Genomic DNA, 24,452 nt, shown 5'->3' on the forward strand with positions numbered 1-24,452 from the left:
GCCAAGTAAATGGTCCTGACAGTCATGATACCAGTTACTTTGGAATAAGGCTGGGCATCTCGGACATATTCCGAGTCGTGGTCACCTTTGTGCTCAGACGGCAAAGACTACCAAATCCACTGGTTAGCTCCTCAACCGTTAGGGGTAAAACCCAATGGGACCCAGGGCAAGTAAGGCTAGCAACCTGCTTTCCTGGTACTTTAAATATGATGCTGGCAACCATCAGAGCAAATAAGGGAGACTATGGTCCAGACTGAACGCTGAAAGGCATAATCAGTCTTAAATGATGATGAATACAAAATATCAATTAAATTTGTTACAAAGAAAAGCACATTTACATTTCATTAATACCTTCTAAGATGAATGAGTGTGATCAGGGCAACAGTATTTATCAGTGCTGTGAATTTTCTTTATCAAGTCTGTATTTTTCAACAACATATGAAAAAACTCAACACAAGTTTCATCATAATTTATCCTATTTACTAACATTGCTTTCATGGTTTCTACAGCTAACTGTGTTTTGTAACTTGTCCATATATTGTTCATGTGAGAAAATACCATTTCAGTAGCAGCATTAGTGCCAGGAAAGCAGAAAAAAAACTCCACTAGCTTGAGTACATTTGAGAATGGCACATGATTCTGGCTGAAATGAGAAATCATCTCAACCCATCTTTGACCTGGAACAGTGTTGTTAGCAGTCCATTCAATGATTTTCTCAGTGGTTACAAACTGTTTGATACTGACATACTCATCGTACATTACATTTTCTGCAAACTGAACGTATGGCACTGTTTCGCTAACTAGAGAAGAATTTCTTTCAATGTCATCCCATACAGGTATTTGATTCAAGGTATCCCAATTGTAGCAATCCAAGTTCTGGAAACTTTTTTCAGTCCAGTTTTTTTAAGAAGGATACAGCAGTTTCATAGAAAAAATAGTACAGCACCATGAAAACTCTTTACCTCTGCTGGAAGCAGACCTACCTCTGTTTCAAGAATTGTTTCAACTCTTGAGGGAAGGAACTGGTCTTCAATTATGGACTGCAATGTAGTTTTCAACTTACTGATACAATCAGGCAGTTCAAATATAGTGACTGTCTGTCCTTCAACTTTTTTACTGCTTCATGAAATGATGAAGCCTGACTGTGAACAAAGTATAGCCATACTTCAGACAAAGGGTTTTGAAAGAAGTTTTGAAGTAACAATGGACAGTTTTTTTCAGATTGAAAGTATGATTTTAGTGGTTTAAACATTTCGATGACTGGCTCAACAGCAGGCAACAGTGCTAACCATCATGTTTGAGCATAATCCAAAATGACAGATTACAAATGGTAGTATTCTAGAGACCAGCATACACTGTGTTGCCGACTCCAAAGTCAACAAGAGCATATGTCTGCATGTTTGCCATAAAACCTTCTCTCCATCTTCCATGGCTATCAGAAAATATGCATATTTCTTCCTTCTTCTGTTCGAGTTATGGTTAGAACTGTTTCGACCGCGCGAATGTGTTCAAGTGTGACTTTTTCCCAGCTGTCGTGGTCTCTGACTGCCCATTAGCTGTTCGAGCTGCGGCCAACATGTGTTTGCACAGTAGAAACAGTTTGATAACGGTTTCAACAATTTGTCGTACCCTCTTGTCAAACAATTTCCCACCATTACTAAAAGTAATAATAAAATATACCGATACAGGTGAAATGAATGTCTAATTCGGGAGAAATTGGGTCATGATTGTTAATTTTGGGACAAACAGGTGTCCCTAATTACCTTTGAAAAATATCGGCACAGACACACAAAAATCGGGACTGTCCCGGGAAGGGGGGGGGGGGGGGGGGATGGGACGAATGACGGATGGACACCTTTTATAAACATCGGTTTGCTTTCCGTAACCTATCTTCTAACATAAGTCATAGGGTCAGTATTGCCTTAAGTGGTTCTATATTTCTCCAGAATTCAAACTGATCATCCCCGAGGTCTGCTCCTACCAGTTTTTCCATTCTTCCGTAAAGAACTGTGTTAGAATAGTGCAACTATGACTTATTAAACTAATAGTTCAGTAATTTTCACTACTACCATGGTAATTATCACAACAGTCAGCAACTGCTTTCTTTGGAATTGAAATTACCACATTCTTCTTAAAGCCTGAAGGTATTTCACCTGTCTCATACATCTTGTACATCAGATGGGAGAGTTTTGTCATGGCTAGCTCTCCCAAGGCTATCAGTAGTTCTGACAGAATGTCTTCTACTCCCAGGGCCTTGTTTAGACTTAGGTCTTTCACAGCTTTTTCGAATTCTTCTCACAGGACCATATCTCCCCTCTCATCTTCATGTATGTCCACTTCCCTTTCTGTAATATTGCTTTCAAGTTCATTTCCCTTATACTCCTTCCACCTTTCCCTTCTTTGCTTCGAACTTGTTTACCATCTGAGCTCTTGACGTTCATACAGCAGCTTCTCTTTTCCCCAAAGGCCTCTTTAATTTTCCTGTAGGCAGTATCTATCCTTTTCCTAGCAAAATATGCTTCTAAATTCTTAAATTGTTCTCTAGCCATTCCAGCTTAGCTACTTTCCATTTCCTGCACTCTCATTTTCTGTGTGTTTGTATTCCCTTTCACATGCTTCATTTGATCATTTGCTGCATTTTTAAATTTTATATTTTCATCAATTAAATTCAATATATCTTGTGTTACTAAAGAACTGCTACTAGGCCTTTTCTTTTTACCTATTTGATCCTCTACTGCCTTTACTATTTCATCTCTTCAAGCTACATGTTTATCACCTACTGCATTCCTTTCCCCTGTTCTAGTCAACAATTGACTGGTGCTTCCTGGGAAGCTCTCACCAACCTCTGGTTCTTTCAACTGATCCAAGGTCCCACCTTCTTATTTTCCTACATTTTTCCAATTTCTTCCATTTTAATCTACAGTTCATAACCAAAAAAATGTGGTCAGAGTCCACATCTGCCCCTGAAAATGTTTTCAAATTTAAAATCTGGTTCCTAGATCTCTGTCTAACTATTACATAATCAATCTGAAACTTCCGGTGTCTCCAGATTTCTTCCATATGCTAACAAAAAGTGCTGAAAAATTGACATTAAAAAAATTTGATGAGAAGCAACTGGGAATATTTGAAAGAAAGATCTTGAGACAAATTATTGGGTCAGTAGAAGAACTTGATACCTGGAGGAGAAGATCCAACTATAAATTATATAATTTGTGTAATGAACCACACTTGTCATCTACACACATCACACATCAAAAAAAGTTTTGCATCACTTTGGTTCCAAGAGTTCTGGGACCTGTACAGAAAATTGGAATAGAGATCAACATAAACATCATTTCCGCCCTTTTTATTTCTCATGAAAACCACACATTGCACGTTGTGCAACCATACAGCAAAACCTTCAGAGGTGGTGGTACAGACTGCTGTACACACTGGTACCTCTAATACCCAGTAGCAAGTCCTCTTGCATTGATGCATGCCTATATTCGTCGGCGCATACTATCCACAAGTTCATCAAGGCACTGTTGGTCTAGATTGAGATTCGGCATAGATTTCTCAGATGGTTGGTGGGTCACGTCGTCCATAAACAGCCGTTTTCAGTCTATCCTGGTGTGTTTGATAGGGCTCATGTCTGGAGACCATGCTGGCCATTCTAGTCGAGTGGTGTAGTTATCCTGAAGGAAGTCATTCACAAGATGTGCACAATAGGGACGCAAATTGTCACCCACGAAGATGAATGCCCCACCAATATGCTGCCAATACGGTTGCACTATTGGTCGGAGGATGGCATCCACGTATCGTACAGCCATTACGGCACCTTCCATGATCACCAGTGGCATACGTCAGCCCCACATAATGCCACCCCAAAATAGCGGGGAACCCCCACCTTACTGCAATCGCTGGACAGTGTGTCTGAGGCGTTCAGCCTGACTGGGTTGCCTCCAAACATGTCGCTGACAACTGTCAGGTTGAAGACATATGGAACAGTCATCGGTGAAGAGAATGTGATGCCAATCCCGAGTGTTCCATTTGGCATGTTTTTGGACCCATCTGTACCGTGCTGCATGGTCTCATGGTTGCAAAGATGGACCCCACCATGGATGTCAGGAGTGAAGTTGCACATCATGCACCCTATTGTGCACAGTTTGAGTCATAACACATCATCCTGTGGCTGCACAAAAAGCTTTATTCAACATGGTGGTGTTGCCGTCAGGGTTCCTTTGAGCCAAAATCCATAGGTAGTGGTCATCCACTGCAGCAGTAGCCCTTAGTTCCTGTCTCTCTCTGCATCTCCACCATGTCCGAACAACATCACTTTGGTCCACTCCAAGGTGCCTGGACACTTCCCTTGTTGAGAGCCTTTCCTGGCACAAAGTAACAATGTGGACGCAATCAAACCGTGGTATTGACCGTCAAGGCATGGTGGAACTACAGACAACACTAACTGTGTACCTCCTTCCTGGTGGAATGACTGGAAATGATCAGCTGTCAGACCCCCTTCGCCTAATAGGCACTGCTCATGCATGGTTGTTTACATCTATGGGTGGGTCTAGTGACATCTCTGAACAAAGGGACTGTGTCTATGATACACGACCCACAGTCAACGTCTATCTTCAGGATTCTGGAAAACGGGGAGACGCAAAACTTTTTTTGATGTGTGTACATCAAGATTAAAAGGCTGAAATGGCCAGGGCACATACTGAGAGTTAACAACAGGATGATTAAGAAGGTATTCAGTGCAGTGGCTGAAATAATCAGGAGAGTTGTACGATCAAAGCTAAGGTGGGAGGAAGGTATCAGATAGGACATAAGAAAAATTGGAATTCAGAGCTGGAGGAGTTTGACGCTAAGCAGGGAAGAATGGAATAATCTTCTACAGAAGGCCAAGGCTCACAGAGACCTGTTGTGCTAACGATGATATTATGATGATAATGATTAATAATAGTGGGCAGATCTAGGAAAAATAAGGAAACGTACTCTGCATTTATAGAACGGGGAAGGCTTTCTACAATGTAGAACAGTATAAAATGTTTTCGAGTCTTAAGTAGAGGTGCGTGGAAGGATAATTCACCTTTGTACACAGTAGGGGAAGGGGGATACAACAGAGAAAGAGGGAGATTGAGGAGAGGGTGGGGATGCAGGATATCTTTGGACATTCTATTTTGAATGTTTCTCCAGTCAGCTGCCATCTCTTCAAATGGTGTAAACTACCATTCAGACTGGTAAACAATAGCACAGGGTGTCCCGCAAGGTTTGATCCTCAGTCCAATTCTCTTTCTATTGTATGTCAACGACTTACCATTAAACATAAATTCACCATCCGTTATGTTTGCTGATGACACGTCTGTCTTGATAGAAAGTGAAGAAACAGAAATGATTCCTGATAGAGTCACTGGTACATTAGACAAGCTAGAGACATGGTTCCAGTTAAATGGTCTGAAGCTTAACATATCAAAAACAAACTTGATTCAATTCAGAACCAAACCTCAAAAGACCAGGAAATTAGTATAAATCATAAAAGTGAAGAATTAACAGAAATGCATTCTGCCAAATTTCTAGGTCTACACCTCAATAAGAATTTAAACTGGAACACACATATTGAGTACCTGTGCAGCAAACTGGGTAGCTTTGCATATGCCATGCATATATTATCAAGTGCTACTAACACGTCCACTCGCAAAGTAGCTTATCTAAGTTACTTTGAATCAGTGATAAGATATGGCATTATTTTCTGGGGGAGCTCCAATAATATATCTCGTGTACTGAAGCTCCAGATGAAAATTATCAGAAATATGTGCACTGCACAACAAAGAGAATCATGTCGTCCATTATTACAGAAACTAACAATTTTGATTGTCCCCTCCCTATCCATATACTAGCTAATGATATTTTTACACAACAAACCGGAATTGTTCATTAAAAACCAATTTGATCATCCATACGGTGCAAGGAATAAAGATAATTTTATGCTTCCTGTCCATAGATTGAAATTATATGCTCAGACCCCACAATATATGGGCATGAAAGTCTACAACAAACTTAGGGAAAGGCAAAAACATTCTAAACCTGGAACTAGGGATACTAAAAAAGAAGAGTTGGGTTTTTCATTTTAGATAACTGCATCTGAGGTTACTATTAATATTGTCCACAAGATCATTAACAAACAACATGAACAGTAAGGGACCCAATATCTTCCCGATAGAGGTACTCAGGGTACCCTCCGCCACACACCGTCAGGTGGCTTGCGGAGTATGGATGTAGATGTAGAAATTCTTATACACAAATGTTTTTACTCATTAGAAGAGTTCCTGGAAGATGAACTGATAGTTTGAGCAGAATCCAACTGCAAATTAGCATTATATTGTGGGGGGGGGGGGGGGGGGGGATGTCCATTATCAAGAAAGGTATTTATCTATGCTGGAAAATAAGAAAATATAGATACTGCTACATAGACTAAATATAGTTTTAAAACTTAATATTAGATTCTAGTTTGTGATTTTTGACGTGTCTCCTGTACCATAATCATGTGATTTGTAAGTGTATGTTATGAGACTAATAAATCACAATTCACAATAGCTACCTGACTGCCTTGATCTATGTCTTTCAGAATGTAATGTGAGAAAAATGCGAGTTGGGTTTTTCATTTTAGATAACTGCATCTGAGGTTACTATTAATATTGTCCACAAGATCATTAACAAACAACATGAACAGTAAGGGACCCAATATCTTCCCTGTGGTACACCCAAAATTACTTCTACATCTGTCGATGTGTCTCCATCCGAGATAACAGGCTCTGTCCTCCCTACCACGAAATCCTCATTCCAGTCACATACTTCGTATGGATATCCCAATATTATCATACTTTTGATACAAAATGTTGGTGTGGTGCTTAGTCAAATGCTTTTCAGAAATTGAGAAATACTGTAACTACCTGACTGCCTTGATCTATGGCTTTCAGAATTCCATGTGAGAAAAATTTGAGTTGGGTTTCACATGATCTATGTTTTCAAAATCCATGGTGACTGGCAAGGACAAGGTTGTTCTGTTCGAGATACCTCATTATGCCTGAGCTCAGAATATGTTCTAAGATTCTACAATAAATTGATGTCAAGGATACTGGAAGGTAGGTTTGTGGATCACTTCTGCTCCCCTTCTTGCAGACAAATGTGACCTGTGCTTCCAACTACTGCGCACAGTTTTTTATTTGAGGAATCTGAACCATGGACCTTGCCGTTGGTGGGGAGGCTTGCGTGCCTCAGCGATACAGATGGCCGTACCGTAGGTGCAACCACAACGGAGGGGTATCTGTTGAGAGGCCAGACAAACGTGTGGTTCCTGAAGAGGGGCAGCAGCCTTTTCAGTAGTTGCAGGGGCAACAGTCTGGATGATTGACTGATCTGGCCCTGCAACATTAACCAAAACGGCCTTGCTGTGCTGGTACTGCGAACGGCTGAAAGCAAGGGGAAACTACAGCCGTAATTTTTCCCGAGGACATGCAGCTTTACTGTATGATTAAATGATGATGGCATCCTCTTGGGTAAAATATTCCGGAGGTAAAATAGTCCCCCATTCGGATCTCCGGGCGGGGACTACTCAGGAGGATGTCGTTATCAGGAGAAAGAAAACTGGCGTTCTACGGATCGGAGCGTGGAATGTCAGATCCCTTAATCGGGCAGGTAGGTTAGAAAATTTAAAAAGGGAAATGGATAGGTTAAAGTTAGATATAGTGGGAATTAGTGAAGTTCGGTGGCAGGAGGAACAAGACTTCTGGTCAGGTGACTACAGGGTTATAAACACAAAATCAAATAGGGGTAATGCAGGAGTAGGTCTAATAATGAATAGGAAAATAGGAATGCGGGTAAGCTACTACAAACAGCATAGTGAACGCATTATTGTGGCCAAGATAGATACGAAGCCCACACCTACTACAGTAGTACAAGTTTATATGCCAACTAGCTCTGCAGATGATGAAGAAATTGAAGAAATGTACGAGGAAATAAAAGAAATTATTCAGATAGTGAAGGGAGACGAAAATTTAATAGTAATGGGTGACTGGAATTCGAGTGTAGGAAAAGGGAGAGAAGGAAACATAGTAGGTGAATATGGATTGGGGCTAAGAAATGAAAGAGGAAGCCGCCTAATAGAATTTTGCACAGAGCACAACTTAATCATAGCTAACACTTGGTTTAAGAATCATGAAAGAAGGTTGTATACGTGGAAGAACCCTGGAGATACTAAAAGGTATCAGATAGATTATATAATGGTAAGACAGAGATTTAGGAACCAGGTTTTAAGTTGTAAGACATTTCCAGGGGCAGATGTGGACTCTGACCACAATCTATTGGTTATGACCTGTAGATTAAAACTGAAGAAACTGCAAAAATGTGGGAAATTAAGGAGATGGGACCTGGATAAACTGAAAGAACCAGAGGTTGTACAGAGTTTCAAAGAGAGCATAAGGGAACAATTGACAGGAATAGGGGAAAGAAATACAGTAGAAGAAGAATGGGTAGCACTGAGGGATGTAGTAGTGAAGGCAGCAGAGGATAAAGTAGGTACAAAGACGAGGGCTGCTAGAAATCCTTGGGTAACAGAAGAAATATTGAATTTAATTGATGAAAGGAGAAAATATAAAAATGCAGTAAATGAAGCAGGCAAAAAGGAATACAAACGTCTCAAAAATGAGATCGACAGGAAGTGCAAAATGGCTAAACAGGGATGGCTAGAGGACAAATGTAAGGATGTAGAAGCTTATCTCACTAGGGGTAAGATAGATACGGCCTACAGGAAAATTAAAGAGACCTTTGGAGAGAAGAGAACCACGTGTATGAATATCAAGAGCTCAGATGGCAGCCCAGTTCTAAGCAAAGAAGGGAAGGCAGAAAGGTGGAAGGAGTATATAGAAGGTTTATACAAGGGCGATGTACTTGAGGACAATATTATGGAAATAGAAGAGGATGTAGATGAAGACGAAATGGGAGATACGATACTGCGTGAAGAGTTTGACAGAGCACTGAAAGACCTGAGTCGAAACAAGGCCCCCGGAGTAGACAACATTCCATTAGAACTACTGACGGCCTTGGGAGAGCCAGTCATGACAAAACTCTACCAGCTGGTGAGCAAGATGTATGAGACAGGCGAAATACCCTCAGACTTCAAGAAGAATATAATAATTCCAATCCCAAAGAAAGCAGGTGCTGACAGATGTGAAAATTACCGAACTATCAGTTTAATAAGCCACGGCTGCAAAATACTAACGCGAATTCTTTACAGACGAATGGAAAAACTGGTAGATGCAGACCTCGGGGAGGATCAGTTTGGATTCCGTCGAAATGTTGGAACACGTGAGGCAATACTGACCTTACGACTTATCTTAGAAGAAAGATTAAGAAAAGGCAAACCTACGTTTGTAGCATTTGTAGACTTAGAGAAAGCTTTTGACAATGTTGACTGGAATACTCTTTTTCAAATTCTAAAGGTGGCAGGGGTAAAATACAGGGAGCGAAAGGCTATTTATAATTTGTACAGAAACCAGATGGCAGTAATAAGAGTCGAGGGGCATGAAAGGGAAGCAGTGGTTGGGAAAGGAGTGAGACAGGGTTGTAGCCTCTCCCCGATGTTATTCAATCTGTATATTGAGCAAGCAGTAAAGGAAACAAAAGAAAAATTTGGAGTAGGTATTAAAATTCATGGAGACGAAGTAAAAACTTTAAGGTTCGCCGATGACATTGTAATTCTGTCAGAGACGGCAAAGGACTTGGAAGAGCAGTTGAACGGAATGGACAGTGTCTTGAAAGGAGGATATAAGATGAACATTAACAAAAGCAAAACGAGGATAATGGAATGTAGTCAAATTAAATCGGGTGATGCTGAGGGAATTAGATTAGGAAATGAGACACTTAAAGTAGTAAAGGAGTTTTGCTATTTAGGAAGTAAAATAACTGATGATGGTCGAAGTAGGGAGGATATAAAATGTAGACTGGCAATGGCAAGGAAAGCTTTTCTGAAGAAGAGAAATTTGTTAACATCGAATATAGATTTATGTATCAGGAAGTCGTTTCTGAAAGTATTTGTTTGGAGTGTAGCCATGTATGGAAGTGAAACATGGATGATAACTAGTTTGGACAAGAAGAGAATAGAAGCTTTCGAAATGTGGTGCTACAGAAGAATACTGAAGGTAAGGTGGATAGATCACGTAACTAATGAGGAGGTATTGAATAGGATTGGGGAGAAGAGAAGTTTGTGGCACAACTTGACTAGAAGAAGGGATCGGTTGGTAGGACATGTTTTGAGGCATCAAGGGATCACAAATTTAGCATTGGAGGGCAGCGTGGAGGGTAAAAATCGTAGAGGGAGACCGAGAGATGAGTACACTAAGCAGATTCAGAAGGATGTAGGTTGCAGTAGGTACTGGGAGATGAAGCAGCTTGCACAGGATAGAGTAGCATGGAGAGCTGCATCAAACCAGTCTCAGGACTGAAGACAACAACAACAACATGATAGATTATAGTTAAAAGAGGGGCTAAGTCAGCTGTGAATTGTATCTTTCTGCTTAGATATGGAATATGTTGTATTTATCGTCACTGGTTTAATATTTTGCATTAATTTCATTGCATATGGAGCTTGGAAGTCATATTTCTACTGTAACTTTTAGAATTTCACAATTTTTTTTAATATCTCCTGCTTGCTTGTTAATACAGGTATAATGATAATGGTAGCAGAACAGTATCATGAGGGCTCAGAGATTTTATCTTTTGTACAGCAATTAATATCCTATATCGAAATTATATGAGGGCAACTAACACAAATATGATGTGAGTACAAGAGTGATGAGCCAAGTATTTAAGGACAACAGAAAGCTATCTTGGCTCATAATTGTGTTTCAGAACTTGCACAAAGAATTGAAACTTCCGTAATACTCATAAAAAAAGAAAAAAAAAAGGAGTCAAGTAAGACTGACAGATGAATTGTAATTATAGTTTGTGCATCTGTAAGAAGATATGTGGAAAAAAACTATAATTATTTATAGCTACGTTCAAGCAGATGATGGTCCAGAAGATTCTAGCCCTGTCTCCAACTAATCAACATACAGTCAAACTCCCTAAATTGCACAATTAAATTGATTTTTTAAACAGGAAGACCATTCTATGCTACTATCTTATCACCAACATATGAAATCTCAAAGGGAATGATATGATCAGAGTTTCAGTGTTGGGAAAGATGACACCTAAAACAAAAAAGTCACCAGGATTTTAAGATGTTCTCAGTCACTTTGGCCCAGCTTATATTTCTTTTGCTTAGAGTAAAATCCCAAACAACTGGTTAGATAGTGAGTTTTGAAAAGGGTACTGCAGCTTTGAGTTCAGGTTTAACAAGATTTGTGTTTAGCTACAAATTTCTCCAAATTTGTTTGTGCTTCTTTTGGCTGTAAGGATCCAATCAGAGTTAATAAGACATGTTAGGAGAGAAATTATAATTTGACCAAGGAAAACTCTGCCTTCTTGATAGCAAAAACCAATCCATTTAAAGTATATTGATGGCATGACAGATACTATGTCTACTAGTATACTGATTTACAGATATGTGTGCTACCTGGTACTGAAGGATCAGTGCAAACACAGCCAGTACGAAATTCTGTAACACCAAACAAGGAACAAGGGCATCTCACAGGGAGCTTCTCTGATTTTTTTTCATACTCACTGAATTTGAAGGTCAGTGCCCAAACATCAATTTCCTAAGGGAGTACAATGCTCTCATAAACAATATAGAAATCTATTTTCAAGTTTCCTGAGCGTTGTTATGTAAAAAGAATTTCCAACATTTTAACAAAGAATGTAAATACATAAAACTGCAACCAGTCACTTTTTTAAATATTAATTTATTATTCTATGAATCAGTTTTTGAACATTTTCAGGTTCATCTTCAGATGGTTTTCTGGAGGTTACATTACTATTTCTAGCATAATACTGGGTGCTGGCTCGTAACAGTATCGGCGGCTTTTTTCATTAGCCAGCACTCAACATTATGCTAGAAAAAGTGATGTAACCTCCAGGAAACCAACCGAATATGAACTTGAAAAAGTTCGAAAACTGGTTCATGGAATAATAAATAAATGCTCAAAAAAGTCACTGGTTCCAGTTTTCTGTATTTAGATTCAATCAACAGTCACTGTTTCTAAAATATCCGTAATGTGTAAGCTTAATCTTTTAACAAAGATGCAGGCAGCCTTCTAGAATTGAAGTCACAGATTTAAATCTCATTAGTAGCAACATTTTTCCTGCACTTTTCTTTGATTTATACATTTGTTATCAAATAGAAATTTTAATTAGCAAATGTTGAATCATAATTTTAATAAATATAACTCCTTTTAACTGTTTATCACATGAAAATGAGAGTACTTGAATAAAATTAAAATGTTTGTACAAAAATGTGGATCATCAAATAGAAAACAAAATAATTTGTTTTATTTCTGGAAACTACAGAGTGTTATTGATACATGTAATAGTTTTATTTGACAATCGGACATTCTGCATTTTACACCATAATGAAATTTATTAGAATGCTCATATTTTAACTTGACTATTAATTAAAAATTAAAATTTTATTTTTTGTTTAAAAAACTATGATTCAATACTTCTTAATTAATATTTCAATTCAATAATAAATTTAGAATTCAAGTGATATTTTTAAAAAGTTGCTACTAGGGAGAAACGAACCAGCAACTTTGTGATCAAGCATCTAAAATGGTATGCACTCAATTACAGGTGTGTGTGTTTAAATGCTTTCAATGTCTCATTATTTTATAGTAAACAGCATTAAGATATCTTCAGACATTCTTTTTTAATATTTTTGGGTGGTGTCTCATAATGCTTTGGGAAATTTGTGTGTGGGGGCTGACCTTCAAATCCTACAAGCACAGTAAATCGAAGGGGGGCAGTCTGTAAGGCCTCTTCTCATCAAGTCTGTACAAGGCAATGCTGTTACCGTTTCTTATTTCTTCTCCACTTTACTTTCTTAGTTTGCTTAAGCTGACTGCAGGCACAGGTTTATTGGGCAGGAATTCAGTTACTAAACCAGCCAGCCACAGGTGAAGGGTGTGTAAAGGAGGAGAGAAAGTGAGAGGTACTGAACAGGGTGAACACACCTTATTCTCAACACTCCCAGGATCATCTATCTCAGACTCCAGTCCTGGTGTTTGCTGCTGTAACGAAGATGGTGTCTGCTGTATGTCAGATACTCTTAACTGTGGCTGTTGCTGCTGCCTGATTTGTCCCACGACTCTCTGAGGAGACTTTTCAATTTCCCGCTGCCACTGCTCACGGAAGCTTGCCAAGAGCTCTTCCATTCTCTGTAAAGAATAAGGCAACTTTAGAAAACAGCACTGTAAATAATACAGTATTAGATATTATTCTACATACACAAAAGAACTTTAATAGAAGAAGAATGGAAAATAAAATTGAAAGCGGATTAAAAGAAGATCGATGTGGTTTTAGAAGCAGGAGCACTTGAGGAACAATTTTAGTACTGTGGGTAAGAGCACAGCTTTAAGGAAACTGATGAAAAACATACTGCATTCTCAGATTTGAAAAAGGCTCGATAATATGGAGTGGAATAACACGTTTTCCATTCTTAAACAGGGAGATATTAACAACAATTGAATTAGTCAGCAGTGACAGAATGGAACAAGAGAGCAAATATCACGTAAGGTGAAAGGCAGGATTGCTCAATGTCACCACTGCTATTTTATTTGTGCACTGAAGAGAATCAGAGGCAAGTAAACAATCATCTCAATGTGAGAGTTGCTTGTTATATGCTGAAAATCAGCACAATATTGTTCACTGATGACAGCAGTGGTCATCAACAGTAATAATGAGTGAATGGCATTGGTGGCAGTATGATAGCAGTGGTTGTCGAAAGTAAACAGGAATTTAGTCTGGCACTTAATGAAATGGAACATTTGCTGGCAGAAGCCTAAGGCACATAATTAAAAATAAAATGAAAGCAATGACACAGTAAATGGACATGCTGCACATCTTAAATGTTCAAAATAGAGATGCGTGGAGATCTGGACTAATTTTGCTGTCTAAGGAGTATAATAAATAAAGACAGATGAAGCAAGAATGGGGCAAGTTAGTAGCAATTATTGCAATGGTAAAAGGATTTTATACAAAGAGAAACATCTGCTAACATCCGCCGAATAAGAAGAAGATTTTAATTAAAAACAGAATCAGAAAAAGATTATTTAAAAACTATGTTTTTACTATCTGTGTATTGCAATTGATGGGAAAATTGCAAAATAGGACACTAACTACCTCTAGAAACATCTGCTTACAAAAGGGTAGCACTGATGCTCCAGCTCTTAGCAACCAGAGAGTTGCACTAATATATTTCACTTCTCACCCCTTCCAAGTTTGTACCTTTTTCACTCTGTTCCCACCTGAAGAAAACAAATAATGACTTATCTTCAACATCACTTTCCAAATATTGAGTGCTTCAGCAATTTCCTGCTAGTCATTTAGTAACCAAGATACAGATATCAACTTTGTTTTTTTGAATGACAGTGTGCTGTGCTATTCTTTATTGTCACAATATCAGATCTTGATGAAACAAATTCAGTAACATAGCTCTTCTGCAGAACTAACAAGAAATCATGAGGTACAAATACATTTTTGTCTTGCTGTTACGGCCTGTTGATGGTGTGCTACACTGAATTTATGGTACTCTCCAAGGAAACTTGACCTGCTTAGCCAACAGGGAGGTGATGTTTATGAAACCTGTATTGTCAACACAAAAGATATGTCATCTACTATGTATTTAAAGTCTTGACTGCAACATAATGGAACAACAACTGGCTAATTAACTGTTTCAGTTGATTAGCAACCATCTGTAGATCTAAAGATGCTTACTAAATGACTGAAACATCTTATCATCTTGTTGTACAATACTGTTTGTGAAAATTGCAACACCAAGAAGGAAACGCACAAACTCAATTAATGTAATACTCCTGGTTAGCTACATGACAAGTGACAAATGATTACCTTTTCAAATCGGTACATATCCTTTGAGCCCTACTGTTCAGTACATCATGTGGCCATCATGCACTGCAATTAGAGCTGTTATACGCCGTGGCATTGAATCAATAAGGTTTTGAATATGCTCCTGAGAGATTTCCCTCCATGCAATTAGTATCCAAGCCCACAAATCTGTGACACCAGTTACTGGAGGACCGTGACGCACCAGGTGCCGACCAACCATATCCTAGACATGTTCGATGGGTGACATGTTTTGCGAATGTGCAGGCCAGGGAAGCAATGGTACCCATCGCTCTTCGAAGAAGGCCTGTACATTCCTCGCAATATGTGGCCAAGCATTCTTCTGTTGAAATATGGCCTGTCAAGCAGGGGGAGTACTTCAGGCTCCACAACCTCCGTTAGGTACCGGCTGCTGCTCAATGTGCCCGCAACATGTACGAGGTGAAATCGGTTGTTGTAACCAAATGTGCCCCAAACCATCTCACCTGATGTTTGTCTACTATGCCACTCAACAATGCAGCCCTCCAGGTTGCACTAACACGGTAAAGCTGGACACATATGTGGTCATCACTGTAGGACATGTTGAAGAGGGACTCATCTGAAAAGATTACATGTTGCCACTCAGCACTCCAATGATGGTGTGCACGTGCCTGTTGCAGTCAGAGGAGCTTGTGGTTTCTGGTCAATGGAAGCCGACGTAATAGCATGCGTGCAACCGGTCCAACTTGCAGCAGACACTGACAAACAGTCGATGCAGGCAAGTTCACAACTGTTGCAGTGCTCCAGTGACGTGCAAACACTGTAGATAACGCTGTACGGTCCGTAATGGCCATACAGACAAGATGACGTTCATCCCGTACTGTGGTCATGTTCCGTGGTCCAGTTCCCACTAGTCGCTGCATACGACCTTCCTCTATACACTGCTTCCATACACGCAACACTGTCGTAGCAGTATGCCCTGTGCGAGCCAAAATGTCATGATATGACAACCCCGTTTCCCGAAGACCGATCATTCTGCCCTGTTCAAACTCGCTCACATGCCGGTATGTCTCCCTTTGACGTCCACGAGGCATACTGGCACTTACTGTATAGTTTCCACCTTGTGTGACAGATCTGCACCGAATGCACTAGGCGCAACACCAACCCTGTTGGACCGACACGAGAGGGCTCTGCTCAGCCTACGTGTACCCCACCTGGCTGCAAAACGTATCACTTATTGCTTGCACACCCGTCACCACTTTCACCAAGTGTGGCGCTCTTCAGGTAATTCCTTCTCGGTGTTGCACTTTTCACAAATGGCATTATTGTGATAAAGCCATTTGATATATGATATGATTTTATTTCAATAAGACGACAAAACAACAGTGTTCCAAGCCCCCTGTTCCCCACACCAAAACTAAGTTTATTGTGCAGTATCTCTCCCTGTCATTCTAGAAAAGCCAACTAGTACCCTTAAAGGGTAGTAGGAGTCCCTTTACTAGATGCCTGTTAGTCACAATTTATTAATTAATGACCCAAATAATATGTACCTTTTGGCCACCAGTTTTCACACTGTAAGAACAAATGTGGTGCAGTTTCATCCCCCCTAGATCAATTCCATTAAAACTTTTATTATATACATTACTGTATTTTATGGACTGTAATACGCACTTTTTTCTTCGAAAAACTGCCTCCAAAATTCAAGTGTGTCTTATACTCAAAATTAATATGAAGATGTCCAGAGCTTGATTTAAATTCCTGCAATGGGCCATTAAAAATGGCCGTATATTCAATGCCGTGGGAAACCTCTCTCTATCTGGCAACATTTGATTCAACTGGTAGCAGGAGTGCACCTATTCAACAAACATGAGTTATAGGGATTCACAAGCTTGCTAAAACTGTCTCCCTTCTAACCTGCCATCACAAACCCAGAACACTGCCCAGCCTCTGATGCATCACTGCAGTCTATAATGCCAACGAACTTGAATTGAAAGTGATTTGTGTTATCAGTAACAGCAAAATATTTTTGTCTGAAGTTAGTTTCATAATGGAAGAAATAGAAGTTTTTCATATGATGTGAGCTATAAATTGAGAGTAATACCTTATGCAGGAGAATGTAGAAACAGAGCAGGTTAGTGGAATTTTGGCCCTCCACCAACAGAAAAAGTATTCACAATTGACAGGATAGGAGAGGAGAACTGAAAAAATGAGGAAGATTAAATGTGCAAATATAGGACTGAATGCAGAATGGCCAAAACTGGACGAAGATGTACAGAAATGGATCTTAGGAAACTACCAAAACGGCATTGGAATTAACACAAAAATGATTCAAATATAAGCTCGTAAGCTAGCACTACAGTGGAACTCAACGGATTTTAATTGTGGAATTGGTTGGTGGTACAGGTTTATGAAGTATCGTTGACACAGCATGTGAACCAAAACCAAAATATCTCAGAAAATATCACAAGAGTAAGAAGAGAAAATACTATCTTTTCATCACTTATCACTTTATTATTCGACATTGAATGAAAGCCAGTGTGGAACTATGCCAAATAGTGAATATGGATGAAACTCCTAACATTTGATCTTCCAAGTAAAAGAACTGTTGCCATGGAAGGCGCTACAATTGTAACTATAAAAACAAGTGGATATAAAAAATGCACTACACTGTTGTCCTTTCAAGTTATGCTGGTGGTACTAAACTTAATCCAATGGTCATTTTCAAGTGCAAAACAATACCAAACCCTTCTGAAATACCACCATGTGGTTGTGTTCACATATATGACAAGGGTTGGATGGACAAGGCTGTAATGAAATTATGGATTAACAGAGTGTGGGAGAGAAGGAAAGGTGCTTTGCTGAAGAAGAGTTCTGTTCTTGTACTACATCAGTTTAGTAGTCATTTGAAAAATTCTGTGAAAAAGAAATTGATACAGGAAAATACAGAGATTGGTGTTATTCTGGGAGGACTTACTTCACAAATTGCAACCTCTTTATGTTGTGATAAATAAACCATTTAAAATGTATATGAGAGAGGAATGGAAGAAATGGATGATGGATGAAATTCGGTAATCAAACAAGTGTGCCTGTGGATAAAACAGTTGTGATCTAGAGTGAGAGAAGACATTATTATTGAATCATCCAAGAAGTGTGACATAAGTAATGCTGTCTATGGCAGTGAAGACCATCATCTACGTGAAGAGGACAACAATGATGACGAAGAGGAGGAGGAGGAGGAGGAGGAGGAGGAGGAGGAGGAGGAGGAGGAGAAAGTTCAGATGATTTTCGGCAATTTTAAAGGTCAGTTCAGTTTTGTACACTAACATTATTTTTTTAGTATGCCTTTACAGTCTAATAACAAAAATTGTAAAAATGTAGTCTTTTAAAAAAAAATCCTTAAAAATTAAGGTGCATCTTTAAATCTGTAGTGACTCATATAGTTCATAAAATATGGTATAAGATTGCTGTCCCCCTCTCAACTGACAATGTCAGTCTCAAAAGCAATTATTAGCTGGATGATTAGGAGTGACCCAACAAGGTGGCAGAAACTAAGGGAGAAACAACACCTACAGAACACTCCAGTTGATGGGAAAGGAAAAGGGGCAAACAAAGAGGCAAAAGGAACTTTGGTGTGGCAGAAAGAGTAAAGAATAAGGAGGGAGTGAGAGGAAGGAGGAAGGGAGTGAGGGACAAGAGGAGGGGGCACCTCAGAGGTGCTAGGCTCAACAGGGCACTGGCACCACCTCCGACCCATCCCATTCCCCACACTATACCATGATCATGAGACAAGAGGGACACCAGAAAGAACACAAGAAAAGGGGAAACTTGCCACAAAAGATCAGACAAAACTTTAAACTGGCAATTACCATATGCAGGCAGCCAAACACGGGAATTCCCCCAACGGAGTGGGCATTCACTTTCACCCCATAGTGTGTCTGCAGTACAGCAGGAAGCCGTGCCCAAACTGCAAACACCAAAAACACCTCATGGGTGATGGGACGTACGGCTTCACATCACACTGATAAACTGTAACCTTGACCTTCTCTTTGAGGGTATCTCCTCAAGTGCTAGAATAAAGATGCCAGTACCATCACCTCATCGGTCCAGATTGGACACACTGGAGAATGAACCCAAACCATACTCAAAAACTGATGAGGAGAAATGGATACCAGGATGTCACCAAGATGGTAACAAGCATGGAGGGCCACAGATTTGGTGGAAGAAGTGAAATTCAAACCCCAAAGGGGGGAAAAAACACCAGGGGAACAAAACTGCATGGGACAGCAGGAACTGGAGGATAGCCAGGCTGATGAAAGCAAGGACACAGAGAGTGGGAAGGAGGCAGCACAGGAGAAGTAGAGAGTACAGGGAGGCACGGGGAAAGGAATGCAGCCTGGGACGGAAGAAAGGCTTGCAATAGCTTGGAGCCCTATGTGCGCCACGCACATATTCAGGAAAGAGCTGTGAGCCTCCTGGTGGTTGTGGGGTAACAGATATGTCATCAGTTGTATATAGCCCTTCAGATGCGTTAACAGAAGTGCAGTAGAACCACTACCTACACAGATCAGGTTTGTTATGAGGAATGCTTCTTTCTCATGTTCTTTTTAGTCAAATTCATGACATTTTCAAAATAACACACAAAAATTCAGGACACAGCAGAATTAGCGTCAACATAGGCTTAATAAAAATTTATTTTCACGCAGCATATCACTGATGAGGTTAGACTTGCTGGTACTTAAGCCGTAAATTTTAGTGATGCATACTTGCTCTGTACACTTGTTTTCATTAATTAAGAAGCACGTACAAGAGAGGCTAACAGATGTGGTTTTTATCATTGACAGAGCTTTTACTGTTTCTAACTTGAATCTGGTTTCTTTGTCCATCCACAGAGATTTAATTATAGAAAACACTCTTTCGATACATACATTAGAATCTCAAATAGCTAGTGAAAACCAAACAAAGCTTCTAATATGTATCAGATCAGGGCTTCCCAATCTTTTCAGCTGGCAGACCCCTTCGTCAGTCGAAAATCCATGGCAGACCCCTAGTCAGTCAAGAGCTAAGTAAATTTAAATTTCAGAGTGAAATCCATGGGAACTGAAAGCTTCTTAATGCAAGTGCCATGTTCCCAATGCCCCCCCCCCCCAAAGTATCAATAGTCTTGCTTTAGAGATGAATGAAAACAACTTGAAATTAATGATCCAATTAGAATTCCCACTGTATCCAGACACATACTAGTAGATTTACTCCCTTTGTTCAACACACTACAGCCTGATTAAAATTATTTGGTAACTGACATTTCACATGTTGAAGCTGCCTTCCTCCAAGAGCAATCAACATCACATCCAAACTGTTCACTGTTGACAAGCTGCCACTTGTGGTCCATTCACTTTCACTGTTTGGCTACTGTTGTGTAAGGAGCATGCATATTTCGTAACAGTCGTGTGTGTGTGTGTGTGTGTGTGTGTGAGTGTGAGTGTGAGTGTGAGTGTGTGTGTGTGTGTGTGTGTGTGTGTGTGGTTTTTCATGAAATCCAAAGAAAAATGTCAAAATGTTTGTAAAGTCTATGGGACTTAACTGCTGAGGTCATCAGTCTCTAGTCTTACACACTATTAACCCAAGTTTAACTTCCGCTAAGGATAAAACACACACACACACACACACACACACACACACACACACACACACACACAAGGGAGGAGTCGAACCTCTGGTGGGAGCGGCCGCGAAATCCACGACAACATGGCGCCTTAGACTGTGCGGCTATTCTGCGCGGCTGTGAAGAAAAGAGGCAGAACCATGATTCGGGACACAAACACATCACGACAGAAAAGAGGCCAAGGAATTGCCTTTGAAGGACTATTGTGACATCTGTTGAGCAATGTGTGGGGATACATTCACCCAGTTTACATACATTTCCAAAACCGGATTTTGTAAGCCACTGTTCCAGTTCCGCTTTTGGTTGGTCAGGTAAACACTTCAAAATCGATTCTGGAAATCTGCTTTTATAAAGCCGTTTTCCAGTTCCACAATCGATTTTCATGCCCATGTAAACAGCTTGGAAAGTCTAGTTATTTTTAAGTCTTTGCATATCTACTGAACAGCAGCAGCAGCAGCCGGAACCTAGCAGGCGGCATTGCAACAGTGTACTGTCAGGTGGTAGCTGGCAACTGGCAGGCAGCGTGGCAACAGTTTAGCCACAGCTGACAACTTCAACTACTACTTGGACACTATATAGTGGCAGTCAGCCCAGACTGTAAACAAATTCGGAAAACAAACAAACAGACACTCTTATTTCTATATAAGAAGACAAAGCATTTCACAGAACATAAGACTTTTTTTTCTCAATGGAAATGATTCTGGCAGAGGAGGTTTACCTTTTACAAGGTGGCACGTGAAAAGTCCTCATTTGTTTACATTCTCAGCCAGTTGCCACAATATAATGTGAGAGTAATAGCAAGTAATTGTAATTGAAGTATAGGCATATAGGCAGGCCACATTTTTAACTGAGAGGATGGAATATATTATAAAGAAATTAGCTTTAGAGATAATTTTAATTTTCATAACAAAAATATCAATGTCAATAGAATTCAATTAATAATTATTTTGTAAATGATAGAAGACAGAAACAAAATTCCAACAGAGTTGTAGTTCAGGTACGTTCACTGAGCATCTACGAAGAAAAATGCTTTCTTCTTTACTATAGATGACTCTGTAAGAATAATAATGGAATCCTAATGTGATGGTTGAGGGTGCTTCTGCTGACACAATTTTGAAAAGTTGGGTTCAATTCTTGACAACTGGAGATGGATGTCTGGTTCTGCATCCAGAGAGCTTCGGTATTTAGTTTTGTGGGCAGCATAGATCGCGAATCCAGATTCACACATGTATGTTGTGGCAAACGGAAGTAGTACATGTTTTGCCTTTTCAACAAGGGGGTAGTATTTCTTGTTATCCAAATGGATCCAAAAGTGTGTAACCGTCAATGTCAAAACTTGATTTCAAGGTAGGGTCTGTGGCAATTTCTATCAAGAACTCATATTCATTTGATTATAGAATGTTTGGCTTTCTGGATACAGTGAATGGGTTGACCATCCATTCGTATTTCTGCAGCTTCTCATCTTCAGCTGTTGGGAAATAATGCTCCAACAATGACATCAAGCTTCGGAGAGGTTCCAATATTTGATGAAACAAATTCTTCCCAAGTGCCAATGTTTTGTTTTTCCAAAACTTCTTGAGAAGAGGAAAACACTCGACCTCCCCCTCCTTGACACTCTCTGCCCAAAAATTGATTTTCCTCTTGAATGTTCGAACTTTGTCAATAGCAGTGACCTTTCTTTCACTTTGATCTTGGAGGGAAATATTCATTTCGTTCATTTTGGAGAAAATATCTGACAAATAGGCAAGTATACACTGCCAATTTTCGTCATTAATAAGGTCTGCTAATTTGGTGTTATGCTCCAAAAGCAAAGCTAAGACTTCCAATCTTAATCCGTACAACCGAGAGAGTGCATTCCCACGTGAAAGCCACCTCACTTCTGGGTGGAGAAGCAGGGAATGATGAAGGCTTCCCATATTTTCACATAGTATTGTGAAAAGTCTTGACTTAAACGGCCTTGATTTTATGTAGTTAATGATTTGAATGGATTCATCTAAAATTTTCTTGAACGAAACACGCATTTGTTTTGTAGATAAAGCGTATCTGTGGAGAGTACTGATGCAATTCTTGGTGTTTTCTTTTATTTTCGTTATTGCTCCGACTATAGGACCAGTCATAGCTTTTGCACCATCTGTGCACACACACATATATATAGAAACTTCGTTAGTCCTTAAAGAAATCATCCACAAGATGGAATATTTCAGCACCTGTTGTGTTGGCAGCACAAAAACCAATGAATTGCTAATCCTGCAACATCAGTGGATTCATCTATCTGCAGAGAAAATGAAATGTGTTGGATGCGAGAAACAAGAGTGTCTTTCACATCATTTGACATGTCAACAATGCGTCTCTTGACAGTATTGCTTGATAATGGCACCGAAGATACAAGCTTTACTGCCTTGCGCCGGCCGGTGTGGCCGTGTGGTTCTAGGCACTTCAGTCTGGAACCGTGTGACTGCTACGGTCGCAGGTTTGAATCCTGCCTCGGTCATGGATGTGTGTGATATCCTTAGGTTAGTTATGTTTAATTAGTTCTAAGTTCTAGGCGACTGATGACCTCAGAAGTTAAGTCGCATAGTGCTCAGAGCCATTTGAGCCATTTACTGCCTTTTCGTCTAGCATGCAAGAAACAATATCATTAACACAGGGCTTTATGAGAATTTCTGCAGTGGTATGAGCTTTGCCTGTTTTTGCCACTCGATAATTAACCAAGAATGAAGCTTTTAATGAATTTTAATTAATTGTTTTTGTATGCGTTTTCATGCAATGCTGAGAAGCAGCTAGTTCAGCACTCTTCCTTTTGAAAAAATCTGATGTCTTTAGCCTGGAAATCCGGGTGAGTACCTTCCAATGACGGTGCAACTTAACTGGAACCATTGCACTGTTCAGAAGGACTCGCGCACAAATTGCACACTGAGCTTAACCCTCCTTTGTCTCCATAAAGCCCATTTCTAAAGAGCTTTAGTTGTACTTACGCTTCTTGGTTATTCCATTTCCAAAAAAATTTCCTGTCATCATTCACTAACACTACTAAGATTAAGTTCATGACACTATATTTTGCCAAACTATACAATTCCTGAACACTAATCCAGCTTATGGTTTGATTTAGGGCTATCCACTCCATTGGCTGAAGAGGTTCCAGAAATTGTTCACACCATTCACAAATATATCAAATGCAGCTTTTTACTTCCCAGCTCACAAAACTGCTGGTTTTTATATATATATATATATATATATATATATATATATATATATATATATATATATATATATATATATATATATATATATATATATCAAAAATCTTTCAGATTTTCCAGCTCCTTATTTGTAAGGCAATACATTTATTTTGCCTGAAACTTCAATTGTAGAGCAGAGTTTCAAAAAAGTTCTTCGCTGTGATAACACACTTCACAAGGAATGCAAGCTAGGATTTTAATGCTTGGATAGCATTAATGACTATTTCCAACAGTTGGTAGAAGAGATAAGCATCTAGCTGTACTATGATCTTGAAGTTCTTACTATACTCCTTCAGTGAACTTACAGAATGATTTTAGTTTTTCAATATGAACAGCAAAAATATGGAGCTGTATAGTAATGGGTAAGCCATTTGTACCAGTCTGAATAGCATTTTGTATAATATGAGCAGGGCAGTCAACACCTAAAAATGCAACTTACATGAAAACAGTTTTTCCTCTCCTTTTCTTTTCTTTTCTTTTCTTCATAACCAGTGTGTATGTTGCCAGATGAAATTGCAATGACTTTTTTCTTAAGCTCCAAC

At 39.5% G+C, this 24,452-nt stretch overlaps 1 protein-coding gene across 1 annotated transcript in view; it reads right to left on the reverse strand.

The window, feature by feature from the left end:
- The window catches only part of LOC126342088 (F-box only protein 9), an 82,580-nt gene that overhangs the window by 46,051 nt on the left and 12,077 nt on the right, over positions 1–24,452 (reverse strand). Inside the window, exon 3 of the mRNA XM_050001825.1 lies at positions 13,146–13,349. Coding sequence (XP_049857782.1) covers positions 13,146–13,349 — 204 coding nt within the window. The remainder of the gene's footprint in view (positions 1–13,145; positions 13,350–24,452) is intronic.

Source organism: Schistocerca gregaria, chromosome 1 (assembly GCF_023897955.1).
Source record: "Schistocerca gregaria isolate iqSchGreg1 chromosome 1, iqSchGreg1.2, whole genome shotgun sequence".
Classification (NCBI taxonomy): Eukaryota; Metazoa; Arthropoda; class Insecta; order Orthoptera; family Acrididae; genus Schistocerca; species Schistocerca gregaria.